Source organism: Pristis pectinata, chromosome 35 (assembly GCF_009764475.1).
Source record: "Pristis pectinata isolate sPriPec2 chromosome 35, sPriPec2.1.pri, whole genome shotgun sequence".
NCBI lineage: Eukaryota > Metazoa > Chordata > Chondrichthyes > Rhinopristiformes > Pristidae > Pristis > Pristis pectinata.
Genome location: NC_067439.1, coordinates 15,742,333 through 15,760,527, shown reverse-complemented (window position 1 = coordinate 15,760,527; position 18,195 = coordinate 15,742,333). Strand labels below are relative to the sequence as shown.

The 18,195-nt window shown below is 48.2% G+C and overlaps 1 protein-coding gene across 1 annotated transcript in view; it reads right to left on the bottom strand.

Moving 5' to 3' along the window:
* Positions 1–8,693: 8,693 nt before the first annotated feature.
* Positions 8,694–18,195, bottom strand: part of LOC127586267 (uncharacterized) — a 65,740-nt gene continuing 56,238 nt past the window's right edge. Inside the window, exons 11-13 of the mRNA XM_052044073.1 lie at positions 17,988–18,087; positions 11,627–11,765; positions 8,694–10,161 (exon numbers count right to left, since the gene is read on the bottom strand). Coding sequence (XP_051900033.1) covers positions 8,885–10,161; positions 11,627–11,765; positions 17,988–18,087 — 1,516 coding nt within the window. The 3' untranslated portion in view covers positions 8,694–8,884. The remainder of the gene's footprint in view (positions 10,162–11,626; positions 11,766–17,987; positions 18,088–18,195) is intronic.

Genomic DNA, 18,195 nt, shown 5'->3' with positions numbered 1-18,195 from the left:
TGAAATACTGCATGGGTTTACCACGCCTGCTATGAAATTATGTCAGTGTCTTAGATGCTAGTGGAGGGAACTCTCTACTACTTTTTGGAGGCTTGGACAAGGAGTTCCAGTGAAAACAACATTGGACCTTTCACATAGTTGTATAAAAAGCAACTGCTGTAGACATTGGGCTCAGCAGACATAGCTGAAATAAAGCTGAGATAAGTTTCCCCTTCCGTGTACCCATAGATCATTCCAATTCTAGGTCCAGGCTTTCCATCACTCAGTGCAAGACCTTGCGCCCTCTCCAGCAGACTACATCATGTTACATTTGCAGCCACAAGAAATTCATTGTGCTTAAGAATAAAAGATTTGGAGGCAAAGGCTCTGATGTTAACCTTCAGTGGCTGATGTGGATCAAATATTAAGGTCTGTGCACCACTGCTGATCCCATCAGAATGGGCCACGCATTAACAATGCCGACTCCTTTACACCCCTCTGTTGATACAAGAGTTCCAGGTGCAGAGTGTGATGGGTGCAGGCAGCGAGCCCACTGACGGCGCACCTGGAAATCCAATTAATGGTGAATTTAAAGACACGGCCGTAATTAATGTCTGACAATAAAGCACAGGAAACTTTCACAGCTGTCAGGAAAGCAGCAGAACCATGATGAGAAATAAGAAAAGAAAACGCTGAAAACACTCAACTGGTCAGTCAGCATCTGGGAGAGGGAAGCAAAACTAATCCTAGAATCATGGACTTGTACAGCAGAGAAACGGGCCCTTTCAGTGCACCTCATCTACACCAACTAGCTGGTCTAATCCCACTGCCTGCATTAGGTTTGTATCTACGCCTTTCCTACCCAAACCCTTTTCAAACGTTGTTCCAGGTCGATGGTCATTTTTCAGAAGGATTGACAGACGCTGCCTGACCTGCTGAGTGTTTCTAGCATTTTCTGGTTTTATTGCAGATTTTCAGCACCTGCAGTTTTTTTTGGTTTGAGGGATTTGTTGTGCATTATCAACAGTGAGCAAGGTTGAAGGAATGGAAAAACGACCGGTAACAGGGAAGAAAGATTCGCACCATTTACAAGCTCCTGTGGCCTCAGGATGTCCCAATGTGCTTGCAGCTACTTAAATGGAGCCACTGCTGCATTGTGGGAAACAGCACCACCCAGTAACATCCAGACAACCTGCTTTAATGATGATCGCTGTTCTTCAGACCAACACCAAAGGACCTTTGATGTGCTCCCAGAGGGAAAAGTGTGGCCTCAATTTAATAATTCATGTAAAAGATTAAACCCATGAAATAACCCACATGGAACCCAAGTAAAAGACTTCAAAAGGTTATTAGCTTCCAACAAAATTATGAGGGGCAGATGCGAGGAAACCTTTCCTCATAATAGCAGTACCTAAAACTAGAGGGCTAGGTATAGGTTAAGAGTCATAGTCATAGAGTTGTACAGACAGGAACAGGCCCTTCAGCCCAACTCATCCATGCCGACCACGGTACCTATTTGACCTAATCCCATTTGCCTGCTTTTGGCCGATATAAACCTTTCCTATCCAGGAACCTGTCCAAATGTCTTTTCAGTGTTGTAAGTGTACCCGCCTCTACCACTTCCTCTGGTAGCTCGTTCCATTTACCCCCCAACCCTCTGTGTGAGAAACTTATTCTTCAGGTCCAATTTAAATCTTTCCCTCTCACCTTAAGTCAATGCCCTCCAGTTTTAGACTCCCCCACCCTGGAAAAAACACTGCGACCATTGTGTTCCCCTCATGGTTTTCTAAACTTCACACCACACCTCCTTTGCTCCATGGTGAACGGTCCCAGTCTATTCAGGTTCTCCTTATGACTCAGTGCCTCCACTCCTAGTCACACCCTTGTGAATCTCCTCTGCACCCTCTCTGGCTTAATTACATCCTTCCTATAGTATGGTGGCCAGAACTGCGCACAATACTCCAGGTGCAGTCTCACCAACACCTTGTACAGCTGTAACATGATGTACCAACTCTTGTACTCAATGCCCTGTCTGATGAAGGCACGTGTGCCATATGCCTTCTTCACTGCCCTGTCTACCTATGTCACCATTTTCAGGGAATTATGTACCTGTCCCCCAAGGTCTCTATGTTCAAGCCCAGCACCCTGTCATTCACTGGGTTTGTCCTACCCTGGTTTAACTTCACAAAACGTAACACTTCACACTCGTCTGAATTAAACTTCATCTGCCATGCTTTTGCCCACTTTCCCAATTGATCTAGATCTTATTGTAACAATGTTAACCTTCTCCATAATCAGCCTAACCCTTCCCTCCTACGCAGCCCATAACTCTCCATTTTGCTTACCTCCATGTGCCTAAGAGTCTTTTAAATGTTCCTATTGTATCAGCCTCTACCACCACCCCCAGCAGTGCGTTCCAGGCACCCACCACTCTCTGTGTAAAAAACCTACCTCTGTTATCTCCCCTAAACTTTCCTCCACTCACCTCAGACAGATGTCCTCTGGTATTGGCCACTGCCACCCTGGGAAAAAGGTGCTGGCTGTTCACTCTATCTATGCCTCTTATCATCTCGTACATCTCTATCAAGTCGCCTCTCATCCTCTGTCGCTCCAAAGAGAAAAGTCCAAGCTCTCTCAACCTTTCTTCATAAGACATGTAATCTTAGGCAATGTTCTTCACTGTCCAATGGACAAGATGCTGGAGGAACTCAGTGGGTCAGGCTGCATCTGTGGGGGGAAGTCGATGTTGTGGGTGGAGGCAACAAAGGGCTGCAGATGGTAGAACCAGATAGAAGTTGGTGGAGCATGGAACCAAATAAGGGAAGTGGGGAGGGCAGAGGGGAACAGTGGGGGTGGGGGTGGACCCGGACCCAGTGGGCGTGTGTGGCTGATGGCAGATAGAGTAGGTAGAGGAGAGGAAAGAAACATGGGGAGGTTGGGGTGGGTGGAGGAGGAACTGGGTAGATCAGATCACAAGATCACAAGACAAGGGAGCAGAAGCAGGCCATTCGGCCCATCGAGTCTGCTCCAAGGAAAAGGGAAAAAATGGGAAATGGGGGGGGGGGGGGCGAGGAAGAAGAAGAAAAAAAAAACTATTCTAATCCCAATTTCCAGCCTTATCCCCATATCCCTTGATACCCCAACTATTTAGATATCTATCTATCTCTTCCTTGAATGCCCCCAATGATCTGGCCTCCACTGCTGTACCTAGCAAGGAATTCCAGAATTTAACCACCCTCTGGCTAAAGAAATTTCTCCTCATCTCTGTTTTGAAACTGTACCCTCTAATTCTAAGATTGTGCCCTCTGGTCCTGGACTCACCCACCAAGGGAAACAGCCTAGCCACATCTACTCTGTCCATTCCTTTCAACATTTTAAATGTCGCTATGAGGTCCCCTCTCACTCTTCTGTACTCCAGTGAGTACAGTCCAAGAGCCGACAAATGCTCATCATACGTAAGCCCTTTCATTCTGGGAATCATCCTCGTAAGTCTCCTCTGAACCCTCTCCAACATCAGCACAGGAAGGGAGAGAATGGGGGACAGAGCAGGAGCAGGTTACTTGAAACTGGAGAATTCAGTATTCCTGCCGTTGGGTTGTCGACTGCCCAGGCAGGATACGAGGTGTTGTTCCTCTAGTTCCTCACCCTGGCAGCAGAGGAGGCTGAGGACAGACAGATCAGTGTGGGAATGGGGAGGGGAATTAAAATGGCTGGCAGCCGGGATCTCCAGACGGTCACAGCGGTCAGAGCACAGGTCTATCTGCCAAGGAGATGTCCATTTCACTTTTTCTGACCGTTAAAGGAAAATCCCATCAGAAATCCACAGTTCCAGAAGTCTGTCAGGTTATCACCTTTAGTCCAGTGGTCAAAGCATTGTCATAGCAACAGATGGAAGCCAATAAGTGAGTCCAAGACCTTCTCCACAATAAATACAGATAAGGAGTATTCATTTAACACCCTGCCCATCTCTCCTGGCTCCATACCGAGGAGACCTTTCTCCTTTGACACTCACCAATTTTTAATCGATGCACCATAGAAAACATCCTATCTGGATGCATCACAGCTTGGTCTGGCAACTGCTCTGCCCAGGACTCCAAGAAACTGCAGAGAGTTGTGGACACAGCCCAGCGCATCACGGAAACCAGCCTCCCCTCCTTGGACTCTGTCTTTACCTCTCGCTGCCTTGGCGAAGCAGCCAGCATAATCAAAGACCCCACCCACCTGGGTCATTCTCTCTTCTCCCCCCTCCCATCAGGCAGAAGATACAGGAGCCTGAGGGCATGTACCACAAGGCTCAAGGACAGTTTATATCCCACAGTGATAATACTATTGAACGGTTCCCTTATAGGATGAGATGGACTCTTGACCTCACAATCTACCTTGTTGTGACCTTGCACCTTATTGTCTGCCTCCAATGCACTTCCCTGTAGCTGTGACACTTTACTCTGTACTGTTGTTGTTTTTACCCTGTACTACCTCAATGCATTCTGTATTAACTCAATGTATCTGCACTGTGTAATGAATTGATCTGTACGATCGGTTTGCAAGACAAGTTTTTCACTGTACCTCGGTACAAGTGACAATAATAAACCAATACCTATTCCCACCCCAGTTACCCTTTTGCTCTTAATATACTTACAGATTCTTCTTTACTTAATCTGCCAAGGATACCTCATGTCCTCTTTTTGTCCTCCTTATTTCCTTCTTAAGTGTTTCTCTACATCCCTTATACACCTCAAGGGATTTGCTTGATCCCAGCTGCCTATACCTGACATATGCCTCCTTTTTCCTGACCAGGGCCTCAATATCCCTTGTCATCCAGAGTCCCCTAATCCTACCAGCCTTTCTCTTCACTGTAATGGGAACATGTTGGGCCTGAACTCTCCCTGACGCACTTTTAAAAGCCTCCCATGTACCAGCTGTCCCTTTATCTGTTGGCAGCCTCCCAATGCACCTTTGCAAGTTCCTGCCTAACGCCATCAATGTCAGCCTTTCCCCTATTTAGAACTTCAACCTGTGGACTAGTACTATCTTTCTCCGTAACTAGTTTAATGCTCATAGAATTATGAGTGCAAGGGGTTTAGATGGGATCTCACTTTTTGGTGGAATGTGGAATGCACTGCTTGAGGAGGGAGAGACTCGTATAGATTAAGTATCTAGATGAACACTTGAATCATCAAAACATTTTGGACTATGGACCAAGGGTTGGTAAATAGGATTAGTATGGGTACCTGATGATCAGACACGATGGGCTGAAGGGCCTGGATGTGAGCTGTAGAACTGCCTCTATGATTGTAGCAGAGCGGACAGGCTCTTCCCAGTCATTGCAAGCTGCTTTACAAAGCCAAACAACCTCACCCTGTGCATCAGTGCTCGGAATCTATGATCTATATTCAACACTCACTTATTGGCTTCCATTTGTTGCTATGACAATGCAGGGGAGAAAAAGGCTTTAACCACTGAACTAATGGTGATAACCTGACAGACTTCTGGAACTGGGGACTTCTGATGGGATTTTCCTTTAATGGTCAGTAAAAGTGAAGCACACAGCTCCTTGGCAACCAAAGAAGTGTCTTCCACCTCAACACCTCTGTAAATTTACAAACAGCTTACGCAAACATTTCCACATATAAAATGAATATCAAAGAGCCCGAGTGTATTACAAGAAATCTGGAAGCACTCTGTGTTATGGCTCAGCTTCTGAAAAAGATGAGCTGAATCTGAGAGTTACAGAAAGAGACAGGGAATAAAACCAAGGATTTCTGTGCACGGTATGACACTCTCTCACGCACATCAAGATTAACCCAAAAAATAAAATGCTGAGAATATTATCACACGAGGATGTGGATATGTATTTGTTGTGCCTTTTAAAAATAGAATTGGTGGTGTAAGAAGGAATTTAACTTTGACGACTTTAGGTGGTGGGTGGTAGTTTCAATAAACATTTTATATGTGCACTTCCTTAACACTCTGATTGTAGGCAGGGGGCTTGTTCCATCACTCCACCACCCTTACTTCCCCAGCACGTGGTGCCCCTAATTACAGGACTGACACACTTAAGATGGGGGAGGGAGAAACACTGGCCAAAAGGAACCGTACAAGGCTGGTGGTGTGCGGAAATCAACGCTAACGTTTTTAATCATGGAGTCAGAATCCGAGAGAGAGATACCACATGGAAACAGGCCCAGAGTCAACGCCGACCATCAACCACAAACCTACACTAATCCCAGTTTTTATTCTCCCCACATTCTCAGTCAGCGGCCCCCAGATTCTACCCCTCGCCAACACACAAGGGGCAATTTACACCAGCCAGTAAACCTGCACTTCCTTGGGACATGGAAGGAACCCACACATGGAGAATGTGCAAGCTCTACACAGACAGCTCCCGGGGTCAGGCAGGGAATAGAGTGACCCGAACTGTGGGCAGGCAGATGGGATTAGGTAGATTGGTGTCATGGTTGGTGTAGACATGGTGGGCCGAAGGGCCTGTCCTTCTGTTCTGTGTTTTCACAGGTCTATGGTGCTGTACTCCTGTTGTCAAGGATTTGGGGAAAACTAATCACCAAAGCATTTAAAAGCTCACCAGTCATTCTGAGAAACAGCGGCCAACATATAAATGGTGGCGCACACTCATTCTCCAGGTGGGGGAACAGAGCGACACATTCAATGTGGTGAATAAACCTCATTGACCTGAACATGCAGGTCTATGGATCTGGCACTCCTTGAAAGCAGTGGGCAGTCCTCACAGAATCTGCACGGCTCACAGACACTGTGGCCTCGACCCAAGGAAGGCATCAACCTGCCCAGTAAGATCCATTGCGGGAGGCACCTCCCATCTGCACACAGCCTCTGTGTTGTCGGATCTTTTCTCCATCTCATGGGGGAGGTGGATGTGGAGAATGGAAGGGAGAGCAGTGTGGGCCAGTGCTGGCAGATGGGAATGACAGGGTGGACGTCAGGGATGGGGCTTGTCACATCACACAGGGAAAAAGATCAAACCTTCAGCTGTCCGGATCGGAATACTGATAACCCAACTCCTGTACCAGCTATTGCTGCTTTCAAATGATCATTCCTGTTTCCAAACCCCCTCACCGTGCTGATACCTCATCCAGACACAACCCTCTGTGTCCCCACCCAATTCAACCCTCTTGCATGCCTTCAGTTTTCATTCTTTCAGCACTCACAGTTTCGGCTCCAGCTGTCAAGATCCCTAGCCTTCTCTCTCCCCCTCAGCTCTAAGATGCTCCTTCGAAGTCATCTCCTGACCAAGCTTTTGGTCACCTGCTCTGACATCTTTGGAGAGTCACATTCTGCCTGATGATCACCAACTGCGATGATTGTGAAAGCTCCACATTAAAGCATCTATCAATGAAAGCCAATCCCAAAAAAAAGCTGGAATGCCGTGAGTCAGCTATCTGGCACGTTACAGCCCTCAGGACTTCATACTGAGTCCAACTATTTCAGAAAGCCAGCCTTTCTAGTTTGCATCAGAAGTGGCCAACATTTTTGCCCTAATTCATCTGCCATTTGCATTTGAAGACAGATTAGCAGTGATGAACCATCACCATTTTCTCTCAGCAGACATTCCCTTTTATGCAATCCTTCTCCAGCTCTGCAACTTCAAACATCTTTGATTTCTAATGTTCCCAGTGCTGGTGGGAGTTCATCCACCTGAAACATTAACTGTTTCTCTGCCCGCAGTTGCTGCCCGACTTGCTGAGTATCTCCAGCGTTAGAGCACTATGGTGCAAGCCCCACTGCCCGAGGCCATTGCACACCAGGCAGCACCGGTTCCACAAAGTGCGGTGGTGGTTTCTAAACAGAATCCTAGTCTTCCCCCAACCCAACCTCTGCTAATAATTAGGTCTTAAACCCACAGCCTACAAGCCTGTTTTTTGAACAACAGACCAAGATTATTGACATCACTTAAAATTAAGAGATATCTTTTATTTCTCACATGTACATCAAAACACACAGTGAAATGCATCTTTTGTGTAGAGTGTTCTGGGGGCAGCCCGCAAGTGTCGCCACGCTTCCAGCGCCAACATAGCATGCCCACAACTTCCTAAGCCGTATGTCTTTGGAATGTGGGAGGAAACCGGAGCACCCGGAGGAAACCCACACAGACACGGGGAGAACGTACAAACTCCTTACAGACAGCAGCAAGAATTGAACCCAGGTCGCTGGCACTGTAAAGCATTATGCTAACCGCTACATTACCGTGCCTGTCCTGATACTTAAAAGGGCAATCCAAAATCCATTTCCGAACTGCAGTTAATGAAAGGTTAAATCATTAAGGCACAATCTGATTTTCAAGAATTTATTTGGATTGTTGAAGAAACATATACCTTAGAGATAAACAAGTTTTTGCAATGAAAACAGAGCACGCCAGATGGAGTAAAAATGAATGTTTTTCAAGTGAAAATTATTAAAACCAGTATTGAGCATTACTTGAACTTGTACATGACAAAGCTGGCTCTACAGAACCATAACATTAAAATGACACAAGGTGCCCTGTAACTGGCATTCCCGAGGAAGAAGCCTTTTCCAATCAGGCACAACAGGACACTGGAATCTCCAACCTATTGGCATCACAAAGACTGGACATTGTCACAATGCACCCCCCCCCCCCCCACCCCCTTCTCTGAAGTATGGCATGTGGTGCAAAACTTACCACCAGCAAATGTCAACACTTCAGGAAACTCTCCAATGAAACCTGATGAGAGTGGCAAGACTAACATCTCGTCACAAAAACTGGGACAGTCACTTTGCTTCCAATCCACCTAAATAAAACTGCAAAATTTTCTCAAGCCTCCACATGTAATGAAACACTTTCCACAGATTACAAACACTATCCCTACGATAATCTCACATTAAAAACAAAACATTTTTCTGGGCAGCAGTCTTAATACATGTGCATTGCTGGGTACCTGTTGCCGGGGTGATGAGACTCTACTCTACCTCGAGACACTTCTGGGGATATTGGCGTCTCTCTGTTCCTCAGGGGAGGTCTTCTCCTGGACTCAGCCTGGATGTCTCTCTCAGAGTTTGCGACATCACCGATAAACCTGCATTGCTCCGAAGCACCTGAACATGGCGGTTTATTTGATTCAGACGCAACAATCACACCCTGCTTGGTGGTGAGATCACCCTTCAGCTCCTCTAGGTCCCTACACATTTCCAAAGCGCTCTCAAGACTTAAGGACCTTCTCATGGGCTGCCTGGTGCCTTGTTGCTTCCGTCCCTCGGGCTTTCTTCTGAATAACGTACTCGCCTGCTGGGCAAACCTCAGCACGGAACGCTGTTGTGGAGTTTGCTTGGAACTCACTGGGCACTTGTGTTTCAAACCGCCCCTTTTTACAGAGAGCTTGTTAAATTTGCGGATGTATTCTGTCACAGAGGATCGGGCCAGTTCCATTATACTTGGCTGTGGGTGGGACTTTTCACTAGTATAACTCATTGGGTCATGGGGCACAGGTTTGCAACTCTTTGCTGACCTTAATTCAGCTTCTGTGTCGTACAAGGAGTTTGAAGCACAGTTCTCCATGTGAGTAATGATGGGTGTGGCCAGTCCCTCAGATACGTGGGGACCTGCCATCATATCACCCACATAGCCTACCAAGTCTGTGGCATGGTGATATGCCCCCGTGTTAGATATTGGTTGCTGAGTATGTCCACTGCTAAAGGTTTGTGAATTCTCAGTTCCTGCCACAGGTGAAGTACTTCCCAAAGCCTTCAGCTGGACTTCAGGACCAGCTGCCATCTCAGCCTCTCCAACCCCGCACTCCCAGTTCTCCGAAATATCCTCGGGCAAGCTTAATGATCGGCGTACTACCTTACAATTCAGAATGGAACCACACTGAAGAAAATGTGGCAAAGAGACATCGTAGTCACCAGACGGGCTGAAGTCCAACCTCATAGCATCTCTGCAACCTTTCCATAGCCGATCCTTTCCTGCTCTCTCTGGGCTGTCAGTGATACTTGGCATCAGCACCTTGCGCGGCATGTGAGGGGGGTCCTTGGCTCTGAGCACGGGATCTGATGGGCTAGTGATGGGACAAGATGTGTCCTCCAGGAAAGCGGCTTCACCCATGCTTAGCTTGGCACCAGACAACGTGTTAGAGACCAAGCACGGCGATAGAGGGGAAGCAGGGTCTTCCCATTCACTCCGACAGGAAAGGTCTGGAGGGAACAAAACGCAAGACGTTCAATATGAGTCAGTCATTGTGAGGATTTACTTTATTCCATCAAACAAATTTTACCTTGAGAAATAGGTCACTTTTAATTAGTGCATTGGGCTCTCATCATTTCCCACGAAGCAACAACGTTCCTTTGATGTGGCTCTCTAGCGTGTGAGGAAATGCTTAACAGGAACACTGATACCAACCCACATAATACCGAGTAACTCACAGACTGTTCAGTGGTCAGATTGTGAACAGCAAGGAGGAATGGAGAGGAGGTTAGTGAGGGAATTTCCACAGCTTGGAGCTGGAAAAGCCAAGATCATGGCTGGATAACCAATGATGACAATGTCGTCAGTGTAGGACTACACGAGGTTAAAGAAGGGCCCAGGCTAAACCTCAAGAGGCATGTGAATTCAAACCAGTCTCAACTGACATTTTATGTAAACAATTGTGCTGGCAGGCCATAAATGTGGCTAGGAGGTAAATCCATCAGACTCAACATCAACAGCAGAAAATGTGATGGAAAGCTTCACAATAAGATGCGATCACACTGAAGCTCATCAAATCCTTGGGAAAGGACCGTCAGCTGAGGAGAACTTGGCCAATCTAACATTAAGCTTCAACAAAAGCTACGAGAAGCACAGGAGATTACTTCACAAAATAGAAATGTAACAACTGGCTGTTGAAATCAATAAATAAAAGGACATTGCAAGTAAAAGCCTTCACATGGAAAGAAGTGACAACCACTGCATCAAAGGACTCTGTAGCTGGCCAGTTCAAAAGAGAAGAGTCCATTACTAGAGAAGGAGATGAAGACATGCTTGGTATCAGACAGGCTGGCATTGGGGAGCACCTCTCATAGAGGCCTTGTACCATGAAGCCAATAATAGGATTAAATGAACAAATGATTTCATGAGCTCAGCTGGTCCCAAAACTCGAAGCTAATGTAGTACAGTTTGTCTGCAGTGCTGTTACTGAGAATCTGTGATCAAGTTTCATGCTGCTGTTTGTTGAAGGGCCCGGCTTGGACATCGAGGAGAACTACCCACCCCCACACTCCATTTCCAAGAGAAAAAGAAACACTCCTCAGTATAAGGTCTGGTCATTAACCAAAGCAGCACTGTCTCAGCACAGCACTGGAAGCAGCAGCCCAGACTTGTTGATGTGGCAATTGGAGTCAGGCTTGAACACTTAACCTCCTGACTTAAAGGGAAGAGTCTTATCTACTGAATGATACCTTAAATGCCTGAAGATCTGTGCTGGTGCACTTGCACTGCCTCAGTACAACCCAGTAAATGACAGCAAGCTGCAGACAAACATCAGTGCATGCTCCATACTTAGATGGAATCTAGTGCTGGTTTCAAGTGCTGCTTCCCCCAGTACGTACCACCAACCTGTGGGTCACCTGACTCCCCCAGTATGTACCACCACCCTGTGGGTCACCTGACTCCCTCAGTACGTACCACCACCCTGTGGGCCGTTGTCCTGAGTCACTGGGGTTGAAAGGACACTTGTTCCAGGCGATGGGGTTCCATCCAAACCACCACAGGAGATCGGGGCCATCCAATCACAGCAAGACAAGTCCAAGGGGGGGTTGAACTTCTGAGGAAGAGGCAGGGAAGAAAACATTAGGATGTCATTTATCACAAGTGCAACGTTCTTGTACTGTGACAGAGCAAGGATCAAAGGGAAGGCAGATCTGTTAACAGATCTCTGGCTGATCGAGTGTGAGAGTGGAACTCTGCCAAGTGTTCCTACTTTCCACCCAGTCCTAACGCCGGGCACACCAAGCTGCGAGACCATATACAACACCTTGCCTAATCACCCAGTTCCTCTCAGCTCAAACAACTGAGCCTGTGCCCATGCCCATTCCCTGTGAGTACTGCCCCAGAGGGAACCAGTACCGAACTTTAATTAGTAACCTCCACTAAATCTCCTGCCATCCAACCCGGAGACAGTGAGCATGGCACCTCATTGTCCTCTCTCATCTGCATGGCCCCAGGACCCACCGCACGACTGGGGCCTCCTCCCTCCACACCCAACTGTCTGATCCCACCTCCCGACCTCCTGGTCCCATATCCCACCCCCAATCCTTCTCCCTCCTCACTCTTCTCTTACAGCCTCTCTTCCCCCCACTCCGATATCCCCCGAGCTCTCCCTCCTTCCTCTGACACCCCCCCTCACCCCAGCTCCACCCCTGCCACGACTTCACCACTCCCCTGGCCACCCCTCCATCGCTCACCCCACCGCTGCACCTCCTTCCAGGCCCGACATGACGTCCAGCTCTTCTTCTGTCACTCCACCTGTGCCCATTTTTTTAGCAAGGAATCCTTGCCCCCACAATCCTCTCTCCAACACTCCCCTTCCACTCGGACATCCCCTTCTGGCCTTTCACCCTCTAGACCTTTTTTGTTTCTAATTGCCAACGAGACATTGACCAGCTCGCAGCCTCTGAATGCGCAGCTCTCCATCCCAACAACGGCCTCGGACCCACAGACAAGGGCGGTGCCGTTGTGGTCTGGCGCATTGACCTCTACCTGGGAGAGGCCAATCACCACTTTTCTGACACCTCCTTAGACCTTCCCTTGGACCATGACCCACCAACGAACACCAGGCCACTGTCTCCTGGGTTGTTACAGATCTCATGACATCAGGAGACCTCCTATCCACAGCCTCCAACCTGATAGAAGCGAGCAGTGTGGGGTTGGGGCACCATCTCTTACCCAAGATCCATAGACAGGACTGTCCTGGTAGGCCCATTGTTTCTGCCCGCTCTTGCTCAACTGAACCCATTTTTTTTCATTCCCAAACTCCATCCTGTCTCCCCTTGTCCAGTCCCTTCCCACTTACACCCAGAACACCTCTCATGCCCGCCACCATTTCGATAACTTCCAAGTCCCTTGTCCCAGCTGTCTAATTACTACCATGGGTGTCTGGTCTCCATCTCCATCCCCCAGGTTTTAAGTTCCTCTATTTCTTTCTTGAACAAAGACCTAACCAGTGCCCCCCCACTAATGCTCTCACCGATTTGGCAGAACTTGTCCTTCCCCTCGACAACTTCTCTTTTGATTCCTCCCACTTCCTGCAAATCAGAGACACAGCCGTGGGCACTTGCATGGGCCCCAGCTACGCCTGTCTTTTTATTGGCTACGTGGAGCAGTCCATGTTCCAAACTTATTCCGGCACACCCTCCCCAATTCTTTCTCCGCAACGTTGACTGCATTGGCGCTTCTTCCTGCGCTCATGCAGAACTTGGCCATTTCATCACCTTTGCCCCAACTTCCATCCTGCCCTCAAATTCGCCTGGACCATCACTGACACCTCAGTTTCTGGATCGCTGTCTCCACCCCAGGAGATGGACTTGCCACTGCCATTTTCTATAACCCCACCATTGCTCATACCTACCTCCGTCTCTGCCGCATCTGACCTCAGCAGCCATATCCCTGGCAAACAGGGTAAAGAGGAATCCTAAAAGATTCTTTACATATGTGTACAAGGCGTGCTTAGTCAGTTTACAGATGACACTAAAATAGGTGGTACAGTGGACAGTGAAGAGGTTATCAAAAACTACAGGGGGGGGGGGTCTTGATCAGCTGAGTAAGTGGGCCGAGGAATGGCAAATGGAGTTTAATTCGGGTAAGTGCGAGGTGTTGCAGTTTGGAAAGTCAAATCCAGATAGGACTTTCACAGTGAACGGCAGGGCCCTGGGGAGTGTTGTAGAACAGAGGGACCTTGAAGTACAAGTACGTGGTTCACTGAAAGTGAAGTCATAGATAGACAGGTGAAGAAGGCACTTAGCACGCTGGCCTTCAGTCAGGGCACTGAGTATAAAAGCTGGGAGGTCATGGTGTGGTTGTACAGGATGCTGGCGAGGCCGCACTTGGAGTATCGTGTTCAGTTTTGGTCACACTGCTTATTAGACTAGAAGAATGCAGAAAAAATTTACAAGGATGATGCCAGGACTTGAGGGACTGAGCTAAAGGGAGAGGTTGGATAGGCTAGGACTTTATTCCTTAGAGCGTAGGAGACTGAGAAGTGATCTTATAGAGGTGTATAAAGTCACGAGGGGCATAGATAGGGTGAATGCACTCAGTCTTTTTCCCAAGGTTGGGCAATCGAGAACTAGAGGGCACAGGTTTAAATTGAGGGGAGAAAGTTTCAATAGGAACTTAAGGGGCAACATTTTTTTTAAAGAAAGACAGAGAGGGTGGTGTGTATGTGGAATGAGCTGTTGGAGGAAGTGGTTGAGGCAGGTACGACAACTTTTGTACCTGACAGTTGGACAGGTACACGGATTGGAAAGGTTTGTAATGTTATGGGCCAAACGCTGGTAAATGGGACCAGCTTGGACGGGGCATCCTGGTCGGTATGGACCAGTTGGGCCAAAGGGCCTGTTTCTGTGCTGTAGAACTCTACGACTCTGTATATTAAGAGCAGAAGGCTAACTCGGGAGACGGTAGGGCCCCTTAAGGATCAATGTGGTTGTCTTTGTGTGGAGCCACAGGAGATGGGCAAGGTCTTAAATAATTACTTCTCGTCTGCATTTACCATGGAGAAGGACATGCAGCTAGTGAGTTCAGGGAAGAGAACAGTGATGACCTGAATCACATCGACATTACAAAAGGTGGTGGCCTGACCAGATGGATTGTAGGATATCGTGGGGAGCAAGGGAGGAAATCTCTGCTGGGATCCTGGCAGAGATTGTTGTATCTTCATTAGCCACAGGTGAGGAAGACTGGAGGGTGGCTAACGTTGTGCCTTTATTTAAGAAGGGCTGCAAGGACAAGCCGGGGAACTATGGACTGGTGAGCCTAACATCAGTGATGGGACAGTTACTGTGCAGAGGAATGGCAGAGAGTGCAAAGTGTGAGGTGATGCATTTTGGAAGGTTTAACTGGGCAGGACAGACAGTGAATGGTAGGGTCCAGGGGACTGATGACGAACAGCGAGACCTTGGGGTACAGGTACATAATTCCCCGAAAGTGGCGACACAGGTAGACAGAGTGACGAAGGCGGCATGTAGTATGCTTGCCTTCATCGACCGAAGCATTGAGTAAAGAGTGTGTGTGTGTGTGTGCGTGTGTGTGCGTGTGTGCGCGTGTGTGCGCGTGTGCGCGCGTGTGTGCGTCAAGCTGGAGCGGATGCAGGACAGATTCACAGGAATGTTGCCTGGACTGGAGGGCTCAGAGAGACTGGGAAGGCTAGGACTGTTTTCCCTGGAGTGAAGGAGACCAAGGGGTGACTTTATAGAGGTTTATAAAATGATGAGGGACATTAATAGGATAGATTGTCGCAGTCTTTTCCCCAAGTAGGAGGGTCTAAAACTAGAGGGAAAGGGGAGAGGAGAAAGATTTAAAGGGGATGTGAGGGGCAACTCTTTCCACACAGAGGGTGGTGGGGATATGGAACAAGGTCCCAGAGGAAGTGGTACAGGTGAGGACAATTACAATACTTAAAAGATACTTTGACAGGTTCATGGATAGGAAGGGTTTAGAGCAAAATGGGCAAAATGTAGGCAAATGGGACCGGGGTCGATAGGCACCTTGGTTGGTGCGGGCGAGTTGGGCCGAAGGGCCCGTTTCCTCGCTGTATAAATATGGATCTAAGCAAAACCCTTAACAGTGTTGAAGAGCAGAGAGACCTTGGGGTGCAAGTCCATGGCTCATTGAAAGTGGCTACACAAGTGGGTAGGGTGGTAAAGGAGGCTCATGGAATGTTTGCTTTCATTAGTCGAGGAGTCAAGAAGTTATGATGTATCTCTCTAGAACTCTGGTTAGGCAGCATGTAGAGTATTGCGTGCAATTCTGGTCACCTCACTACAGGAAGGATGTTGAGGCTTTAGAGAGGGTGCAGAGGAGGTTTACTAGGATGCTGCCTGGATCAGAGGGCACGTGCTATCAGGCGAGGCTGGACAAACTTTGGCTCTTTTCTCTAGAGCGGCGGAGGCTGAGGGGTGATCTGTTGGACGTGTATAAAATTTATGAGGGGCACAGATAGAGTGGACAAGCAATATCTTTTACCTATTATTGAGCGATCCAATACCAGAGGGCATGCATTTAAGGTGAGAGGGGGTAGGTTCAGAACAGACGTGAGGGGTATGTTTTTAACAGGGAGTGGTGGATGCCTGGAATGCGTTGCCTGATAGGGTGGTGGAGGCAAATTCATTGGGGGACTTTAAGAGGGGCTTGGATGGGCACATGAATGAGAGGGAAATGGAGGGCTATGGGCATTCTGTAGGTAGGGGGGATTAGCTATGTCGGCACAACATTGTGGGCTAAAGGGCCTGTTCTGTGCTGTGCTGTTCTATGTTCTACGTTAAGCGTAAACTAGGCTACCGTTTCTCAGAGCACTTGTGCTCTATCCACAACGGCCAACTCCAGCTTCCAGCTGTGTGCCATTTCTCCTTCCCACTCCTAAACCAACCCAGGGTCATAAAGTCAGAGTTATACAGCACAGAAACAGGCCCTTAGGCCCAACTCGCCCATGCTGACCAAAATGGCGGGGATATTCCTGCCTCTGAAGGATTGGAGAGGGAGGGGGGAGCTATCTCCCCTGCTGGGGGAGTCCAGGACAAAGAGATCCAATACAGTCACACAGCACAGAAACAGGCCCTTCAGCCCAACGTGCCGACCGACATGTCCACCTAAGCCAATCCCATTTGCCTGTGTTTGGCCCATATCCCTCTAAACTTTTCTGATCCATACACCCGTCCAAATGTCTTTTAAACGTTGTAATGGTACTCGCCTCTACCACTTCCTCTGGCAGCTGGTTCCACACACCCACCACCCTCTGCGTGAGGACGTTGCCCTTCAGATCCCTTCTAAATCTTTCCCCCTCACCCTAAACCTTAGACCTGTCTGTCCTCTGCCTTCTCCACCGCTATGGGAGAGGCCGAACGTAAACTGGAAAAACATATTCTGCCTGGGTAGCACAAACCCAGCGGTAACCTGGTGCCCTCCTCCCATACACTCACCCCTCCTCCCGTACGCCCGCCCCTCCTCCCATACGCCCGCCCCTTTGCCTTCTCCAGTGCATCACCATGATAGGCCTATTCCACTGACGGCAGCAAGTCTCTCCTCTGGCCTGAATTCAAATCGTTTGACTGCACCGAATTCATGAATAATAAGCTTTCACAAAGATTTAACTTTATTAATATAATGGTGTTTGGTATAATCCATTTTTTTCCTGTTCTGATTTGTCCAACGGGTGTCTGTCCGGGAGGGGAATGGGTAATTCAGTCCAATAGTGAGTCTGATTACTTTACAAGTTGCTTTCTCTTGTTACGGCCTGTGAGGGAGGCTGGAGTTGGGGCAGGTGTCGAGGGTGAAGATTGCTGGAGAGATTGGGAATGGGAGGCATTGTGAAAGGAGGACTTGGATAATGGAAAACGAGGGTCAGAAAAGTCTTAGGGAAAGCACTGCGGAAAAATAACTTACTGGTAGCACTTGGTATGTTGGGAGAGACATGATTCAGTCTAAAGGCTCACTCCCTGCTCCACAATTCCACACATTGCGCTCTCCCTGGGCCAGTGTCGGTACAGGCCAATCCACACTACTCTTGGGTGTTGCACTGACACCAAACGCGGCATCTCGGGATGTCGACTAACCTGACCTGGACGCCAGGCACAAGACAAGGCACTGGGGAAAGTGTCCAACAGTGGTCAATTAAATCATCCCATCTTCCAATGGAAGAAATTTGTTTGATGGGATTGATTGGGGTGCTGCACTTAATCTGAACAATTCTCCAAATCCTGGGTTGTATTGTGCCCCCAATTTAAAGCGACACCTTCACAAAGTCCCGTGACCGAATACAGATGCAACTTACTGAATCTTCGCTCCCAGCTAGACCAAGGCACTGTGGCGATTCCTCGACCCTCTCCCAGTGGTCTACTGTACGTGGAGTGCCTGCTTTCTTCAATGGAACTCTGGGAAGCACAAAGACAGCAAATTCAAACATCCACACTCGAAGACAGTAGATTTATGTAAAATGAAGAAACACGGGATGGTCTGTTCCTGGGGCAATGGGAAAAGGC